The sequence below is a fragment of the Mesocricetus auratus genome, unplaced genomic scaffold (genome assembly GCF_017639785.1).
Source record: "Mesocricetus auratus isolate SY011 unplaced genomic scaffold, BCM_Maur_2.0 Super-Scaffold_100015, whole genome shotgun sequence".
Lineage (NCBI taxonomy): Eukaryota > Metazoa > Chordata > Mammalia > Rodentia > Cricetidae > Mesocricetus > Mesocricetus auratus.
The window spans coordinates 5,415,830-5,435,506 of NW_024429198.1; the positions used below are offsets into that span (position 1 = coordinate 5,415,830).

The 19,677-nt window shown below is 35.8% G+C and overlaps 1 protein-coding gene across 1 annotated transcript in view; it reads left to right on the forward strand.

Moving 5' to 3' along the window:
- Positions 1 to 19,677, forward strand: part of Lmbrd2 (LMBR1 domain containing 2) — a 55,909-nt gene that overhangs the window by 4,877 nt on the left and 31,355 nt on the right. Inside the window, exons 2-8 of the mRNA XM_013119063.3 lie at positions 3,645 to 3,881; positions 4,122 to 4,219; positions 6,105 to 6,200; positions 8,994 to 9,161; positions 10,064 to 10,274; positions 17,840 to 17,914; positions 19,123 to 19,236. Of these exons, the coding sequence (XP_012974517.1) occupies positions 3,708 to 3,881; positions 4,122 to 4,219; positions 6,105 to 6,200; positions 8,994 to 9,161; positions 10,064 to 10,274; positions 17,840 to 17,914; positions 19,123 to 19,236 (936 nt within the window). The 5' untranslated portion in view covers positions 3,645 to 3,707. The remainder of the gene's footprint in view (positions 1 to 3,644; positions 3,882 to 4,121; positions 4,220 to 6,104; positions 6,201 to 8,993; positions 9,162 to 10,063; positions 10,275 to 17,839; positions 17,915 to 19,122; positions 19,237 to 19,677) is intronic.

Genomic DNA, 19,677 nt, shown 5'->3' on the forward strand with positions numbered 1-19,677 from the left:
AAGCCCCAATGATCCACCTGTCTCCTTCCCCTTAGCACAGGAATTATAAGTGTGTGTGCTCTCACACCCAGCTTTGTGCTTTGGTTTTTTTAAATGAGTAATTCAAAAAGGAAGTGATGCCATGAAGGTACAATCTTTTCTTTCTTTTTTTGTGGGGGGAGGGTTGATATATATTGCCAAATTGCTGTTCCATTGTTAACAGGACCAGATTTTTAAAAATTGACAATTACTTTTACAAACTATAATAAATATATATGTATATTAGATAGATAGATAGATAGATAGATAAGATACTTAAGTTAGGTAGAGAATAAAATAACCTGCCTTTCCACAGTTATTCAGTTGCAGAAACCAAAACAAGCTATAAGAAATCATAGGTAGTCATAGAAAGTTCTATAATTCTATACTTAAAAAATAATTCCTCATTTGAATCTACGAACAAGATCAAAGACACAGACTTTAAACCCATATTCTTTCAGTTTAGGGAAACCCAATGAATCTCCAATTTTGTTGGACTTCACACAAAAAGAGAAGTAAATGACGTGGTGAAAGAATAGTGGACACATAAAAATAGCTATCTTATTTATCCTAGACATTATTTCTTTTACTTTAGTAATATTTGGCCTTTAGGTATTAATATCTAGGATTTGGAGGGTAATCTATTTCTGTTCTTTTTTGTATTATTATATTCCTTGCCCTAAAAATTTTCAGATAATTAAATAGGTAGATAAGAGTATAAAGAGATTTTATTTTTCTGGTAGTAATTATGTTGTACTTAGACTCACACTGGGTTATATTTTTTTATTCTTTAATTAAAAAGTAGTTTCATACAATATGTTTTGGTTGTTTTTCCCCTCCTCAATTCTCAGATCCTCCTGCATTCCTACCCACCCATCTTTATGTTCTTTCTCTCCCTCTCTCTTTTAAAACAAAAACATAGAAACTAATATTAATGCAAGCAAAAGACCTATAAGACAAAAATAGTTAAAACAAAGCAAATGAAACAAAAAAGTACACACAGAAAAGCAAAAAGAAACCACCAACAACAAAACATTGAGTTCCTTTTGTGTTAGACAACTACCCTTGGGCATAGGGCCTGTGCTAGAGTGTGGCTGATATCCCAGTGACACTCCTTTAGAGAAAACTGATTTATTTTCCCTGAGTGCTATTTTTAAAAAGATGAATCTTGGAGGTAGTACCAGGTTTCAGCAGCCTATTCCACCTTGCACTGTCACTTAATGTGTGGTTGCCTTAAATATCCTCTACTATGATATTTAAATTATTCAGTAGCACTTGATAAGGTACCAAACAGACATTAATTTATAAATTTGTTGTAAAAACTTTAAAATTGCTTTGGAATTAACAGTAATAGAAGACAGATATTGGATCTCTGTGAGTTCGAGGCCAGCCAGGTCGACAGAGTGAGTTCCAGGACAGCCTCCAGAACAATACAGAGAAACCCTGACTCGGGAAAAATATAATAAATAAATAAATAAATAAATAAATAAATAAATAGGAGCTGCAGAGATGGTTCTGTGGGAAGAGTGCTGATACACAGCATGAGGACCAAAGTTCAGATTTCCAGAACCCACACAAGAATCTAGGTGAAGAGACACATGCCCTATTGATGGGCAACAGGGCCAGAGACAGGAGAATCTCCAAAGCTATTAGCCAAACTACCAAGCTCCAGATTCAGGGTGGGAAAAACAAAAATGAAAACAAAAACATTGTTCTCTGTTCGCTTTTTTTTCCTTTGAGAAGTGAAAAATCATTTGCTGATGTTTGTATTATACACCAAAAATATTTTCCAACTGGGTGTGGTGGCACATGCCTGTAATCCCCCAACACTTGGGAAGTAAAGGCAAGAAGTATTCAAGGTTCATTTTTGGTAGAACTAGTCTAGGATACATGAAACCAAGTTTCAAACAAACAAAACAAAATTGTTGTCTCAATATTGAGGAAGCAGAAGTAGTAGAGTTACAAGTTCAAGGCCATTCTAGTCTATATAATGAGTTAGAGGCTAGCCTAGGCTCCCTAGCTAGACCATGTCTCAAAAACTTGGAAACGAAACAAAAGAAACTTAGTCACTTTGTCGAGTAATTGTTGGTAAGACCAGCTATGGTACACATGCCTTTAATCCAGCTTTCAGGTAATTTACAGTAGCAGATTGATGAGTTTGAATCTAATCTAGGCTATTTCATGAATTTCCAACTGACCAGTGTGGTCTAGATAGTTTTTTAGTAGTAGTAGCAGTAGCTTCTTTGTACATAAAATAGAAAAGTTGCTTTCTTAAGTAAAATTTATACAGATTATTGGAAAATGTTAGCCTATAAAGTAGATCATAACAAACTTTAAATCATGAAAGTTGAGTATGAAAAAGCATAAATGGAAAATAATGTTTCCAAAGAAGTTACTTTTAAATGCTCCTGTTGGTGACTTTCAGAAAATATTATAGATGATCTTAGAAAACTTTTATTTTTATTAAATGTCCAACTTCCTAGGATAGACTTAATATCTAATTTTCTATGATAACTTATTTATATAAATAAATGACATTCTGTTACAAAGATCTACCCCTAACCAAGAAGCTATTTGCAATTGATACCTGATGGCAAAGAGAAAATCAGTTTTCTCCAATGGAATGTTGTGGGATATATCAGCCATGCTCAGGGCAGACCTCATGCCCAAGAGTGGTTGACCAACAAACAACAAAATGTACTCCATTGTTTTTGTTTGTTTTGTTCTGCTTTTGTTTGTTTTGTGCATGTATGTGTTTTTGGTTTTTTGTTGTTGTTGTTGTTGTTTTTTCGAGACAGGGTTTCTCTGTATTGTTTTGGAGGCTGTCCTGGAACTCGCTCTGTAGACCAGGCTGTCTCAAACTCACAGAGATCCGCCTGCCTTTGCCTCCCACGTGCTGGGATTAAAGGTGTGCTCCACCAACACCCGGTGTGTTTTGGTATTCTTTATCTTACAGGTATTATTTATTTGTTTTGGTTTTTTGGTTTTATGTTCTTTTGAAAGAGAGAACATGAAGTTTGGTAGTTGGGGAGGTCGTGAGGATCTTCCAGAAGTTGGGGGAGGAGAAACAGTAGGATCAAAATGTATTGTATGAAAAAGTTTTTAAATTAAAAATAATTTCAATATTTCACTAGCATTTATAACATTAAGAAACATAATCAATATTATATTAAAACTGCCCATATCTTAGTATTAATAATTTCTTAAATTTTTAATATTTTTAAGAGAATGAGTATGGCTTTTATTACAATATTTTCCCCAAAGAAATCAGTACGCAATATGGCAGTGAGAAACATAAAGAATATATGATGTATTTAAAAATAGTGAATCATATGTATATACATAGTCCAGGCTGGCCTCTAACTCGTGCTCCTCTTCTCATAGCATCCAAAGTACTAGGCTAAGGGTATGTGCTAGCACCCAGACTGTTTGTGAAATTTTAAAGATATAGTTTAAAAAGTAAGCTATAAAAAAATTTGTCATTTCATCTTATTCACAAGCCAATGTAGTTATACAACCATTTTCCAAAGAGTATTAATACATTAGTAAAGTACTTAAAACACCTCCAGATTGTTGTTTCCTGTATTAATGGTACATGCCTCTTTCTTTTCTTTTTTCTTGTCTAGAGAACAAATGTGATCCAGAACTGTACATGAATCACTTTGGTTGGAGATCGTGAGCATTCAATAATGAGTGGGGCAGCTTTAGGACTTGAGATTGTTTTTGTGTTTTTTCTGGCATTGTTCCTCCTTCATCGATATGGAGACTTTAAGAAACAGCATAGACTTGTAATCATTGGAACACTGCTTGCTTGGTATCTCTGCTTTCTTATTGTCTTCATCCTGCCACTGGATGTCAGTACGGTAAGAGTTAAATTGAGATACAGTTTAAAAGACAATTGTAATCATACAATTTGAAATATGCTTTGAATATTGCTTTGTTAAATTGACAAAAATGTGAAGTTATCTTTACATTTTGAATTTCAGTGTTTTAGGAATTTAGTTATTAAACAGTATAGCCAGGAAAATAGGTAGGTAGATTTATGAAATACCCTTTAACTACTTGGTGATTCTCATTTTAAAACCTTGTATTCATTGCTTTAGACAATATACAACCGATGCAGACATGCTGCTGCAAATTCCAGCCCTCCTGAAAATAACAATGTTACAGGAATGTATGCACCTGTCACCCCAGCTCCAAGGTACCTTTTCCTTCTGCTTTCCTACTTAATGTAAATACTGCAATATTTCAATTGATAGTTTTACTGCCTATATTTTATATTTATAAAATTTCCCTATTGTTCCTCCTATTTTCATCCTTGCTAGTATATTTATTGTATTTCATGGTGTTTAAATATAAATTTTAAGTCTATATCAGTATATAATATGGTAGTGAGACCCTTAAAGAATTCTGTTTTCACCCCTTACTAAAATCTAAAACCTCGTATTTGTCTAAATCTGTCTTATGGTTAAAAGTCATGGACATTCCCAAGTTTCAGCACCATAAATAAATTATAAAGGAGAAGCATTTTCTATTTCATGTGATTTACAAGAGTTAACACAAGTAGAGTTTGGCATGGTGGTGCACAACTATAACTCCAGCATATCAAGAGTTCAAGGCCAGCCTCACCTACATAGTTCAAGACTAGCCTGGGATACATGAGAGCTTGTTTTTATAACTTCCAAACAGAAACAAGCTAAAACAAGGTTATTGTGAATAAAGGATCATATACATGCACACACACACACAAACACGCAGAAAAACTCATACACACAATTAAAAAATAATTCTAAAAGAAACATAATTTTACCAGTCAGTAGTGGTGCATGCCTTTGATCCCAACACTCGGGAGTCAGAGGGAGGCGGACAGGTGGTTCTCTGTGAGTTTGCAACCAACCTGGTCTACAAGAGCTAGTTCTGGGACAGCCTCCAAAGCCACAGAGAAATCCTGTCTCAAGAAACAAAAAACAAAACAAAACAAAAAAAAAAAAGAACAAAACAAGAAAGAAAGAAAAGAAAAACAATTTCACATGAAGAAAAAAATTCAAAATTTCAAAAGGTTATATTGAATTGCTACTAAGTTTCCATATAAGAACTTTGGGGAGTATATAGGTGCTTCTTTATGCTGCTTTTAGAAGAAAATATAGGGCCTAGTGAGATAGCTCAGTCAATACAGAGCTTGCCTCACCATCATAACGACCTGAGTATGGTCCCCAGAATTCACATAAAAATGTTGTGCATGGTGACATGCACTTACAATCCAATTGTTGGGCTCACTGAACCAGTATAGCCAAATTGATGACCTCCAGACCAATTAGAAACCCTGTCTCAAAGGAGTGGAGTAGTTCTACTGAGGATGACACCCAAGGTTGTCCTCTGACCTTCTTGCCACAGGCACTTAGTGCACACATAGACTTGCAAGAACATCTAACTTGAATAAGGATAAATGTTAGTCTTTGAATGACCACTCAAAACTAGATGTACAGCAGTCAGTTTGAATTAAAAAGAGAGCCTCAAGGTCTAGAAAACTTTTAACCGGTAGAGTTTATGGTCAGACACTCTTCCTTAGAAAATATGAACAGGTTGTGTATACATGTGGGTACTTTTCTCTGTATTGCACCCTTTAGGAATTAATCACCTAAATTTCTGTTACATTGAATTCCTATTAAATTTCTGTTCTAGCCTTCACTACTATATAACAATAAAGGATAAAATATAGCCAGCCCTACAAATGGGATGTGTATATTTTAAGTGTAATCATTGAGTATTTGATTCCATAAATCCATTTGTTTTCTAAGCTTTTCACATTATCAGTCATTTAGTTAAATACTAGGGGTTCTTTTCACTAAATAACTAAAAAATACACTGGAAATTTAAAACTTAAGTAATATTCCTTTTTAGAGTAAACAGTTTTGTTCCTTTCACGTACAGTGTTTGGTTTGACAGCTTTCTTTTTAAATTTTTCTCAGATACTATGATTTGATCAATAATTACTAATTTGACATAAATGAACCTCACAAATTTATATAACCTTTCATTTAAGAAATAATTATTTGTGATTAATTGACTTTAAATTGTTATAACAGACTACATCCATGTTTCAAGCCATGGAGTTATATTCCGGATGGGATCATGCCAATTTTCTGGAGGGTAGTTTATTGGACATCACAATTTTTAACCTGGTAAGTGGCAGTAAAGATATATTTTTGGCTAAAGTGACTAATTTTTAGTCAATCTTAATATTCTAAAATGTATGTATCCCATTTTTACTAACTCAAATTTCTCCTGTCTTTAAAAGACAGAATAAAGGAAAGGGAAAAAAGGCAGACAAAAATAGAAAACAAATGAAAATTTTTCTTGTGACTCTCCTTCCATGTCATCCTTCTTGTTTGACCTTGAATTCAGTCCTTTCAGCTCTGTTATTATATCAAAATGCTTTTATTAATTAACTTTACCTTGGTTTTCTTTCTTTAATATGTTTTTGAAATTACATAACTTCCTCTCTGTCTTTCCTTGCTGCAGCCTATCCCAAGTATCCTCTCTCACACCCTTCCCACACCTCCACCCCCAACTCTCAGGTTTATAGTCTCTTTTTCTTTGATTATTAATGTTACATAAATCAGTTTTTGGTTTTGTGTATATGGCTACAGGATTGACCACTCTGCACTGAACAATCGATAAGGCGCTCATCTCTGGGAGAGGCCAATTCAATTCTCCCTCTCCCAGTACTCATTAGTTGTCTGTAGCTCCTGATCTCAAGCAGTGGTTCTCAGTTTGTAGTTCATGACCCTTTTGGGGGTTGAACAATCCTTTCACAGGTGTCACCTAAGGCTATCAGAAAACACAGGTTTTTACATTGTGATTCATAACAGCAAAATTACAGTTATGAAGTAGTAATGAAAATAATTTTATGGCTGGGGAACACCACACCATGAGGAACTGTGTTAAAAGAGTCACAGCGTTAGGAAAGTTGACAACCACTGGTCTAGAAGTAGCACCCCACAAAATTTTCCCCTTTCCGTGGTCCATAAACTATTGCCACAGTTCTGGTTTTATTTATGCCACTATTACAAGAGAGACTGTCTCACCACAGACTTCTGGTATTCTGTATCATAAAAATCTTTCCTCTTCCACAGTGACCCTCACGACGTAGATGCAAGAGCTGTGATATAGACTGGCTTGGGAATGGCTCCCCACAGCCTCTTGATCTGCATTGTGTCCACTTGCATTTTTCTGTAATTGTCTCCATGTTCTAGAAAGAGAGACTTCTTTGATGAGTCATAGTAGCTACACCAATCTGGGTATAAAGATAAGATTCAGAATATATAAGGAATTATGATGTTCTAACAAAGAGGCAGTAGTGGATTGTTTCTTTTTTTTTTTTTTTTTTTTTTTTTGGTTTTTACAAGACAGGGTTTCTCTGTATTGTTTCGGAGGCTATCGGTCCAGCCCGGCCTCGAACTCACAGAGATCCTCCTGCCTCTGCTTCCCGAGTGCTGGGATTAAAGGCGTGCGCCACCACCACCCAGCCAGTGGATTGTTTCTAATGTGTATGTCCTTACTAGCCTTAGGAAGCTGGGTAGGTTTTCAGTACCAGGCATGATTTCCTTCCTGTTGAGTGGGCCTGAAGTTCAATTAGACAGATGTTGGTTACCACCAAAAAATGTGAGTGCCATTTACTGTGCCATTACAGATAGTTTGCTATGCTGGTTATTATTGTGGTTCATAGATAGTGCAGTTGGGTAGGATGGTTTAATTGCTTCTCTCTCTTGGCAACTTGCATAGTATTTTATGAAGGAGGCTAGACTGGAGGAAAGAAGCTTTCAGGTTAGACCCAGCTCAAATTATCAAGTCTCGGGTCCTAAATATCCAATGTCTTTAGCAATAGGGACTCACCCTCTAGCCCTGCCTGCTTGCTCATACATTCTCATTTCCTTCATGCATGTTTCCTTTATTTCTGTGACCCAGTTCCTAAATGCTGGTCTTCCCTTGAGCCTTATGTTTAGTCATCTGCCTGCCTGTCCCCACATAGCATCAATTACAGCTGTGCAACCCAATCCCATCCCCACCAGTCCACAGTCTACCCAGGAGTTTCCTTCTTTTTCCCCTTCCCAGGAAAATCCAGGCATCCCTGTTGCACTTCATACCCTCTTTGTTACCTGTCCTTTCTGGGGTTGTGGATCATAGCACAGTTATCCTTTATAGCTAATATCCACCTATGAGTGAGTACATGTTTTTCTGAGTCTGGGTTACCTCACTTAGGATAATTTCTTTTTTTAATATTCCATCCATTTGCCTTAAATTTTCCTGATGTCATTGTTTTTAACAGCTGAATAGTACATCTAGATTGTTTCCAGGTTCTGGCTATTATGAATAACACTGCTATGAACATAGTCTGTTTTTATGCCCTGTGTTGTGGAGATCCTGCAGTCCTGGGTCCACAGGTGACCCCAGCAGATCTCCACCTCATTTAAAATCCTATCCTTTAAAAAAAAGTCAAGCATTCTCATTCTTTAAATTCAGTACAAAGGTTGCTCTAAAGGAATTACGTTGTTATTTATGTTTTTGGTTTTGAAATGGGGTCTAACTATGTAGCCCAGGCTGTCTTCAAAGTCAGCCATCTCCCTGCCTCAGTCTTCCAAGTGCTAATATTACATCATATACCACAGTTCTGACTTCTTCATAAGGGCTCTAAGGCCTCATTTTAGATCTTTTAGAGAATCTGAAATTACTCATGCCGTTTTACTCTGCATGCTGTTGCAGCCTCATTTGCTGCTTCCTGCTTTAGGACCTTTGTTTTCCCCGGATTTAATATTATAAAAATATTTATTATGATTCATTCAGTATTAACATGTAACTATTCAGAATAATATTTACTGGGGTGGAGAATTATACATGGAGATTCATGTATTTGGAATATTTTAAGATTGTACAGATACATTGAGTCTATAATCATATATTTTCCATCCAACTAGGATTCTGTTACCTTTTATGCAGTCGTATGCAAGATCTGGAGGGTTTTCCATTACTGGGAAGATAAAAACAGCCCTGATTGAGAACGCGATCTATTATGGCACTTACTTGCTGATATTTGGAGCATTTCTAATTTATGTGGCTGTAAACCCACGTTTGCATTTAGAATGGTAAGAAAAGTAGACTTTTTAACACTGTTGTGTGTATATTCGTACTGTTTTTAATGAACTTTTATTGCATACATGTAAGTATATAGACATACATGCCAGATTATATGTCTTGTAGATATCCATCAAAGAATATCTGAATAATGTATATTACTAAGAAAGAAAATCCAGAGGGGCACGTTTAAATATCACTATTAGGTGGTGAGTTAATATTTTGACAAATAACCATATGATAAAGAACAATATTTTTAACAGAATTTCAAATTTTGTAAATGTTCAAAAATGAATTCCCCCTACCACAGCAACTTACATATTTTTTTCTTTTTGACTAATAGTTTGACAGGATAGTTTTCCTATTATCTTAGGTTCATGTGTTTTAATAAATTAAGACCTATTTTGTGCATATGATTTCTAATGTATGTATGTTACCCCAAATTTGTGTATAGACTAGTAGCACTAGGTCTCATTATTGGTGTAAGTCAACCATAACACAAGTTAATTCAACTGTTTACACGGATCTTTAAGTTAATCTTAATTTAGGAAGCACCTAGTGAAAAATGTTTTATGTGAAGAAAGTGTGTGTGTGTGTGTGTGTGTGTGTGTGTGTGTGTGTGTGTGTGTGTGTGTGTTAGCGTGCTATGATTTATCTATATTCTAATTTTGACTATAATTTAAGCAGTGTTTCCTGTATTAAAGTCTATTTTTACAGTCATACCCTATCTTTACATTAAAATACATGGGGTATCTGCTGTGACTGAAAAGAAAAGTTGAAAATTTCTTCATATAAAATCCTACTTTAGAGTTATCTCTAATTTAAAAAAAAAGAAATCCTACTTATCCTTTTGGACAGTTTTCTGGAAGTTTACGTTTATCACAGATATCTGCTTATATTTTCTATTTGTTAGGAACCAACTTCAGACTATTGGAATAGCTGCTGCTAACACATGGGGTCTGTTTCTTCTTGTGTTATTATTGGGGTATGGCTTGGTGGAGATTCCTCGGTCATACTGGAATGGAGCCAAAAGGGGTTATCTACTTATGAAGACTTACTTTAAGGCAGCCAAACTGATGACAGAGAAAGCAGATGCAGAAGAGAATTTGGAGGATGTAATGGAGGTAAGCAAATTTAATCATACAAAAGCAGTTCTGATTTAATAATACTCTGTCTCTGTTGATTGTTCTCTTGACTGCAAATGGTGTCATGTGTAGTCTGTAAATGTTTTCTCAATTTTAACTTTCATGGTAGATGCCTATTTTATGATAGTAAATGGTAAAATAGGCTACCATATGTATATCTTTTCTTCATCAATAGCACCTAATTTGAAGAGTTGCTAAACATTTTTAGGTTGTGCTGATCCTTTGTGATTTTTATTAGCTTATCAGAAATTTTAAAAATATATATGCATGCAAGTGAGCTTGTATGGTTCAAATTCAATTTTCAAGGGTCAGCTTTATTTAATTTTAGAACTTTACAAAAGAGATTTTCTTTTTAATCCCAATTTTATAAATGAAGAAAATAAAGTCCTGGGAGTTGAAATAACTTCCTTTTATACACACAGCTAATAAGGGGAGCCAGGAGATTTAACTTTAGTTCACACCTTAACAGGAACCATCCACCTTTTTTAAAATATGAAGCAACAGATGGTAAATGCTTGAGTTTTGTTGCCATGTGGTCTCTACTGTGGTTGCTTGGTGATTGTGTCCTGAAAGCAACTGTAGACTCCACATAAGTGAAGGAGGGCAGATTTGTAGCCCAGTGTGAGAACAGGTGGGAGACCACTAGATTTGCTTCGGTTTGATGACCCCCCAATGCTTTTGTTTGTTTTTGTTGTTGTTGTTGTTTTTCAAAACAGGGATTTTCTGTAGCTTTGGAGGCTGTCCTGAAACTACTAGCTCTTGTAGACCAGGCTGGTCTCGAACTCACAGAGATCTGCCTGCTTCTGCCTCCCAAGTACTGGGATCAAAGACATGCGCCACCATTGCCTGACTGATGGCCCCCAATTCTTAGCTATTATCCTTTTTTCTATCTCTGAACCTTCTGTTCCCAACTTACTTCATTTTCGAGTCTTTAGAAAAAAGAATTCCTCAGGAAGCCTTTTGTATTAGCAACACTGGGCTGCTATAAAAAAAAAGTACTACAGACTAGTGGCTTAGTCAGCCTTGTTGTCTCTAAGAACACAGTTTCAAAGTCAGTTTCCTCTGAGAGCCATGATGAAGATTTTTGCATTTAGTTTGGTAGATACCAATTGAAACTTCTGAGGAAAACCTTTAAGTATTTAAAGATTTATATTTGATTAAACATTTGATGAAAGAAGATAATTTTTATCTTATAGTGTTCTGCCCAAGAATTGATATTAATTTGTTACAGATTTGAAAAATTTGGATTTTGCCAGTTCATTTACTATGTCTTCAACAAATACAAGTCAAATGTATTGTTTCAGGGTCTTTTTTCTTTTTTCTTATAGTATTGAACCAACTGTGTCACATACACTCAGTAGTTGCATACGATTGTGCTATATTTATCCCCAACTTCTTCACTTTTTTTTTCTTCAGATAGTGACAGGTCTCTGGAAGGTATCTACCTAGGCTGTGAACTCACTTTGTATTTGTGAGCTAGCTGCCTCAGTCTCCTTAATAGCTGGGATTACAGGCCAGCTCAGATGAACCAAGAATATCTGAATGAAATAGAGAGATGCTTTATTATTAGATAGAACCCTTATGAATAAGGCGTGAAAATTAAAATCTAGCATTTGTGCCTTGCATGTTATTTTAGTGTACTAGTCATCAGTTGAAAGTGGTAAGATCTAAATATTTTTATAAGAGAAAAATTTCTATGTGAAAAAGAAGGGATCCTTTGTTCACCTCTCCTTTCATTCCCCTTCCCACCTCCCTCCTTCCTATTCTTTTCTCGTCTCTTCCCTTTCTTTCCCTTCCTTCCTTCCTTCCTTCCTTCCTTTCTTCAAAACTCTCTCTCTCTCTCTCTCTCTCTCTCTCTCTCTCTCTTTCTTTCTTTTTTTAATTTGAGACAGAATTTTAGTACGCTATTATATATAGTCCAGGATGAGATCATAGGCCTGTACCACCATGTCTGGCTGACAGCATTCTTTTTTAATGGATGCTTTGAGAAAGCAACTATTGTACATAGATAGTAGAACTATGTTCATGACATATTAACTGTCTAGAGTAGAAGACCATACATTCATTCCCTTATGGTATATGATAAAAGTGAGCGATATACTGGAAGTGCTTTAATATGGAGAAGTTTCACAAAAATCTGGAGAAAGATCAGGAAAAATAATTGACCAGGGATTTAAAGAATTACTGGAATGTTGATAGCTAACAAGATTCTAATCAAATACTGGGAAGTTTAGTGGATAAGGCACTGGCTTCCTAAACAAGCTAATATTTCAAATGCCTCCCAAACTTTAAAAATTAACTGTTGAGTAAATCTTAAATTTATAACAGATAGCAAGTGTATAAAGCTAACTGTTTCAGTCCCTACTTTTGTTTAATGGGGCTAAATAATTTGAAGGGAAAACATACTATTTCATATACATGGTTAGATTATATATGTTAACAGTTAAACAAATTTGTGCTAACTACAGACTTTAAGGAAACTTAGAAATGGTAAAATATAATGTCAAGCATCCAAGGTGACCTTTGGAAAGCACCAATGTGATCTGGGCATAGTAGCAAAGATACTTGTAATCCCTGCTGAATCAGGAAAGTACTCCAAGGCCAGCCTGAGCTACATAGCAAATCCAAGTTAGAATGATCTATGTAGGAAAACATCTCAAAAAATTGTAAATAAGTTTAAAATCTAAAATAAAGATTAAATCTAATCTTACCAGACATGTACTTACAACAACCTTATCTCAAAATGAATTGCTAGTCAGATTTCTGGGAGGTCTTGGATATTGTCTCTCTAGTCTGATCACATGCTAACCAGGCCCTTATTGCCCTTTTCTCCATAGTCATGCTGTTCTTTCTCTCTGATACAGCTCTTTGACTTGTGTCTGGAAGCCTTGGTACTCACTGTCATTGTCTCTCTTGTTCTTCCTTTTAGGTTGTTGAGTCTTACTCATTTTGTTTTGTTTCACTTTAAATGATCAGAAAGACTCCTAAACTAAATCATACTCATTCAGAACATCCTGTACTTTTCTTTTATAGCATTTCTATATCTTTTTTTTTAATTGTCTGTTTTCCTCAATAAGCTAAGTCCCTTACAGGAGTACTGTCTGTTGATATCAATTATTCAGAGTATGAATACATTTGATTTTCATAGTTTCTGGTAGCTCTCCAAATAGATCACTTTTTATTGTTAATGATGTTGGGTTTGGTATGAGCTTATTTTATTACGTGGTATTAAATTTTTTATGATTTTGTGAGAAAACTCATTTGGAATTTGGGAGTTTTTTGAAGCTTGAGTAACCTCTTATATATTTATAGGCCAATTCTATTTTGTATTCTCATTTTTTAATGTTTACTAACAAGAAAGCTTCACATACTAACATACTAATGGAACTCTGCCATATAATTTTTTTGTAGTTTTCTTAGTGTATGAGATGGTTTTGATTCTCATTGCCTATCACTTAAAGCCCTTCTCTAATACTCAGAATATTCTCCTAAAATTCCCTTTGTTTTCTCTTTATTCCAGGCCTGTGCCATGCAGGATTTTTTGTTTTGTTTTGTTGTTTCTGCATATAGAATAGTAATCCCAACATTTTATTTCATGAATATTATAGGATATTGTAATTCCTAGAAAATACTAATTCCAAAGACTCTGATCCTTACCTACATCTGTATGTGAGTGTGTATGTTTTACCTGTTAGTGTGTGTTTGTTCATACATGTTCACATTTGGAGGCCCAAGGTCAATATTGCATATCTTTTGTTGGTTGGTGTCCACTTTTATGTTTTGAGATAGGGTTTCTCCCTGAACCTGAAGACATTGATTCAGTTAGACTGGGGGGCCAGTGAGCTTCAGTGATCCTCCCGTCTCCACCTTCACAGTTCCAGGGCTACACGAGAACATCATTTTTTTTTTTTTTTTTGGTTTTACGAGACAGGGTTTCTCTGTATTGTTTCGGAGGCTATCGGTCCAGCCCGGCCTCGAACTCACAGAGATCCGCCTGCCTCTGCCTCCCGAGTGCTGGGATTAAAGGCGTGCGCCACCATCGCCCGGCTACGAGAGCATCATTATCCTTGGCTTTTACATGGGTTCTGGGGATATGAACTGAGCTCCTCATGCTTGCATGGTACTATCTTACCCAACAAGTCATTTCCTTTTCTCTTTTATGCCCTTCAATATTTATTAAAATACTTATCACAATGTATTAATTTTAGTCAATGAAATTGTCATTGCCTTGTTGCATTGGTCGTGTTTCATATCACTGTAATAAAGTAACTGACAAAAACAGTTTAGAGAAAGATGAGACTGTTTGGTTTACAATTTGAAGGGATAGTCCATCATGGCAAGGAAGTATGGAGATAGGAGTGTCAGGCTACATGGTCTCCAGTTAGGAAGTGGAGCAAGAAATGTTGCTGTTGAGCTTACTTTCTCCGGTTTACTCAGTGTAAGGTAAGGTGGGTCTTCCCACCTCAATTAACCTAATGTAGAAATCCTTCACAGACACACTCACAGATCTATCTCCAAGGTCCTTGTCAAGTTGGCAATCAGTGTCAGCTATCACAAGTCACCCATTGTCTATGTGATATCCAAACATAGCACTTTTTTGTTTGTTTTTTTGAGACACGGTTTCTCTGTGGCTTTGGAGGCTGTCCTGAAACTAGATCTTGTAGACCAGGCTGATCTTAAACTCACAGAGATCTGCCTGCCTCTGCCTCTTGAGTGCTGGGATTAAAGGTATGCACCACCACCGCTCAGCCAAACATAGCAGTTTTAAGCTAGAACCTTCTACTCTTTATCCCCATGGACTCATGATCATCTCATAATGTAAAATGAATTAAGTTCAATTTCAAAAGTCTCCATAGTATTTAACAGTTCCAACATTTTCAAAAGTATAAGTTCAGAACCTCTTCTGAAACTTGAACAATCTCTTAAACGAGAGTCCCTGTACAATAAAAATGAGGTACATACATTTGATGGCACAGACTAAACATTCCCACCCCAAAAGGAAAGAATAGGGACATAGTTAGGAAAGCTGATACTAGAGCAAGACCATCACACAACAGGAAAATACTAAATCCTGTAGTTCGGGTCAGGCGTCTGGGACCCATTGTAGAATTATCTGGGCTCTAAAGAACTTGAATAGCCCCTGTCCTCCTGTAACATACTTAATCTCTCTTTTGGACTGGTCTGGTATATGACAGTGCTTTCCTTAGTAGACTTTCCATGGTCCTAGCATCTCCAACACCCTTGAGTTTCCATTTCAAGGTAGACTTCACCTTCCGTGTTTCATACAGGTGGCCCTAACAGGCCTTCTTATAGGAAATCCGACCTTACCACATACTGCCTGTCCTTAGTTGCCTTCTGGAACCTATGCACATGCCTCTGTGACCCCTTCACTCCTTCATCCTTCATGCCTATAAAACCTGTACCTTGTGTGTGAAACAGCCAAGTTCTGCTGCCCGGACAAGATGAGGCAAAGCCTTTTTGGACCATTGCTGCTGTGTTTTTTGTCTGCTTAGACTGTTTTTCTGGAGTAGAAAACGCCTTTACTGGCATTCTTAGTTCAGACTTCCTTTTTTCAAATGAGTTTGCGTTTTCTCAGATCTTCAATGGAGGCGTCTTGTCCTCAAAACTTCTTTCCTAACTTTATAGTTCACGTACATTTCCTCACCAAACCTGACCCATATCTCTTTGGTCTTTCACCATAGAGCTGAATGAAAACAATGAGCAGTAGCCATGACACAACTTGAATGCTGTGCTGTCTTGAATTTCCTCCACCAAAGAGTTTAGTCTACATGTACTCCCAGCAGCTGCGATTGCATGCATAAGATCAAACTAGCCAGAATCCCAGCCTAAATGGAGAGGGACTATGAAGTTCCATCTATAGCTGAGGAGCTATTTTGGTAATTCATTGCTACAGGGATTAGAGGAGTTGGTTTTCTTCAAGGATATGGCCCCCGAGAGGCTACCCATACTCCCAGACATACCCATAGATGTCCCAGATTCTTTGCTAAAATGAAGCAAGCTTGGCTTCCGTCCCAGATCCTGATAGTGCCCTTGATCCCCTCTGGAACCTCATGAGTTGACCCTCCACATCTGTATTTCTTTTCATGTTCTTGTCTTCTGAACTCCCACCAGAATGGTTTACTAAGCTTTGCCATAGCAACTGTATTATCTCTCTAGGCCACAGTTCCAAAGAGCCATGTGATCAGGGTTATCACAATAATGATCCCAATTCTACCAAATTCTACAATACTTACTTTTCTTGTTGTGATAAAATACCTGTGGAAAGCAGTTTAAGGAAGAGAGGACATATCCTGGCTCACGGTTCTGTCTGAGGGTATGGTACATCATGGCAAGAAAGGCATGACCAAGGATCTGGGCAGTTGTTCACATTGTGCCCACAACCAGCAATATGAGAGTAATAAGTGCTTCTAGTCAGCTAACTTTCTCCATTGAATATGCAATACAGCCTCAGCCCATGGAATGCTGCTGCCTATATTTTGTTCAATCTTTCTACCTCAGTTAACACAGTGTAGAAATCCATCAGATGTGCTCAAAGATTTGTTTCTAAATGATTCTTGATGCTGAGGAGTTGAAAATCAGTATGGACTTTCACACATCTTCTCATCTTATGTGGTAGTCTTTTAGCCAGCACACTGCCAACAGGTAATATGGTCTTAGTTTATGGAGTCATATTAGTGAGATTTATGGATATAGCTTCTAACAATCCTAGGAGACATGACCTCACAGCAACTCTTTAATCCTCTGGCTCTTAGTTTTCTGTTGTCTCCCCACTGCCACACTGTCCACAGTGATCCCTAAGCCTTTAGGTGAGGTTATATTGTAGGTGTATCCCTTGACTTGGCACTTGGCTCTAATTCTTTGTTTTCTGTTGGAAAGAAAATTTTGATAATGAGTAGGGTCTAATCTTGACTGTGAGTTTAAGGAAAGTTGCTATCATGCTATGCCATTCCATGACATAGGTATCCTGGCTGAGTAGGACTGTTGGTTGCTTCTCTCCCTTGGAAGCTTTCATATTATCTTCTGGAACCATGAAAGCTGGTCCCCATGAATGAGGTTTTCTAAATCTATTCTTAGTTCAGGAGCTTCTTAGTCTTCTGTCTTAAGTGCAGGGTGTCTTCAAGCGATAGGAATTTAAAAATAACAGTAGCCTAACCTTGACCAACAACTCAAGAGGGACTTCTCATACCTGGTTTTAAGGGTTTTGTTAGATGTTCTTTGGCTGTTGTGGGGAGCATTGTCATTCCAGATGGGAAAATTTCATTTAAACTATATATGTATATTTTATACACACATGTATTACAGACTTTTGAACAGCAAACAATAGAGAATAAATTTAGAAATTCATAAGATAGCAAGAATATAAATACAGCTCTTTGAATACTTTGTAATTTTAGACCTGATCTTAATAACTTTTATTCTGTGAAAAAGACTTCTTGTGTTGCTAAATAATTTGAGGTGCATTATCATTTAAAATGTCTGATTTATAGAAATTAAATGCTTTTATTTTCTCACTGTTTTTATAGGAGGTTCGTAAGGTAAATGAAAGCATTAAGTATAACCACCCATTGAGAAAATGTGTTGATACAATACTTAAAAAGGTAATTATATTATAATTTTCCCTCTGTTTCTTGTGAATATACCTTATGTACTACTATAAATTAATATTTCACATAGAAAAAGTAAGATAAAAACATATGGTCAAGGTGTTCTAGATGGATTTTCATATAAATCTTTACCATAAATTACCAGAGTAATTGATATGTAGAATTTTTCTTATGCGTTGTAAGTTTGGTGGTAATTTTTGACAGTGGTTTCCGTGGAAATGTGAAGATAGCAGTAATGTTGAGTAACTTGCAATAAATGCATGGTGTAGTGATAGAGGTACATCTTCACTGTACCATCGTGTGTAACCATTAAAGGCTCTGTCCTGTAAACGTAGGTCTCAGTAATTCTTACAACCAACATCTCACATGTACTTCTATGATATGTTATGAAATAAATTACATGGATACTTAATAAATAAACCATATTGCTATGATTTTGATGGAGCTGTATTGAATTGCAAGTGTATTTGTATGCTTCTAAAATAATTATTTGAAAGTTCCACAGTTATCTTTATGTATCCAAGTTACCACTGAATTTTTTTCTTTTCCTGAATTCTAAATCTGTTCTACTGGTTATTATTGGCTACTGTTCCTTTAGGTAAAGTCATAGTCATAAGAATAAGTTTTCTAACCATTTCTCTCATATTTGCTATTTTTGACACCTATTTAGGAAGGTTTATAAACTTGCACAACTCCATATAGGTAATAACTAACTGTCAATATGACAGATAATCCTAATTATGTATCTCTTTCTGCATACTGTGGCTTTCAGAACTTTAGAATGTTAAATTTTTCATGATTCTTCTTTATTATTTAGGAAAATAATTGAAGTCTTATCAGGTGCCTATTATTAGAATAATCTTCCCAAATAGTTGTTACTTCATGTAGGTAGGCTCCCTTACCTTTCCCATACTCCAGCTAGTATATATAAGCATAGGGTTAAATATTCATTGAAGTAAAAAGAAACTCAAGAGTCCAAGAAGAAACTCAACATACCTTTGACATATTTTTTTGAAAATGTTAGTGAAAAATCTAACAAATAGAGATGTCAATAAAAGAAGAAAATATTTTTGAGAAAATTAAAATTTCCCATAATGAAAGTTTTTTAATAAAAATAAATTTTATTAATATTTATTAAGATTTGCTAAATTTTTAAATTTTTATTAAAGAGTTCTTAAGATTTTATAAAATTTTTCTTTTAGTGCCCTACAGATTATCAGGAAAAGATGGGTAGAAATATGGATGATTATGAAGATTTTGACGAAAAGCGTAATACCTACCCAAGTGAAAAAAGTTTGGTAAAATTGCATAAACAGGTAACCTTAATTATTAACTGTAGCTATTTTACATGCAATTAGAAGATATTAATTAATCTAATAATTATGTTTAGATAAAAAGGCTGTGTGCATGTTGGCTCGGCAGTTGAACTGCTTCAACTCAAACCTGAGGAACTAAGCTTAGTCTCCAGCACCTGTAAAAAGCCAGGCATAGTGGTGTGCATCTATTTCCGGTGCTCGGGAGACAGAGCTAAGTCTACCACTGGCTTGTGTCAAAAACTAAGGTGAAAATGGATGGGGAAGACATCTGATACTGGCTTCTGCTTACCACATGCACACAATGATGCATGCAAGCACCCCGTCCCCAAATGTGTATGCATGTAAATGAAATATATATCCAGAACTATTGACCTTGTTGTCACTATTGTTGAAATGGTTTAACTTTTTGTTTCTGGACAAGGATACTCTTGGTAATTCTAT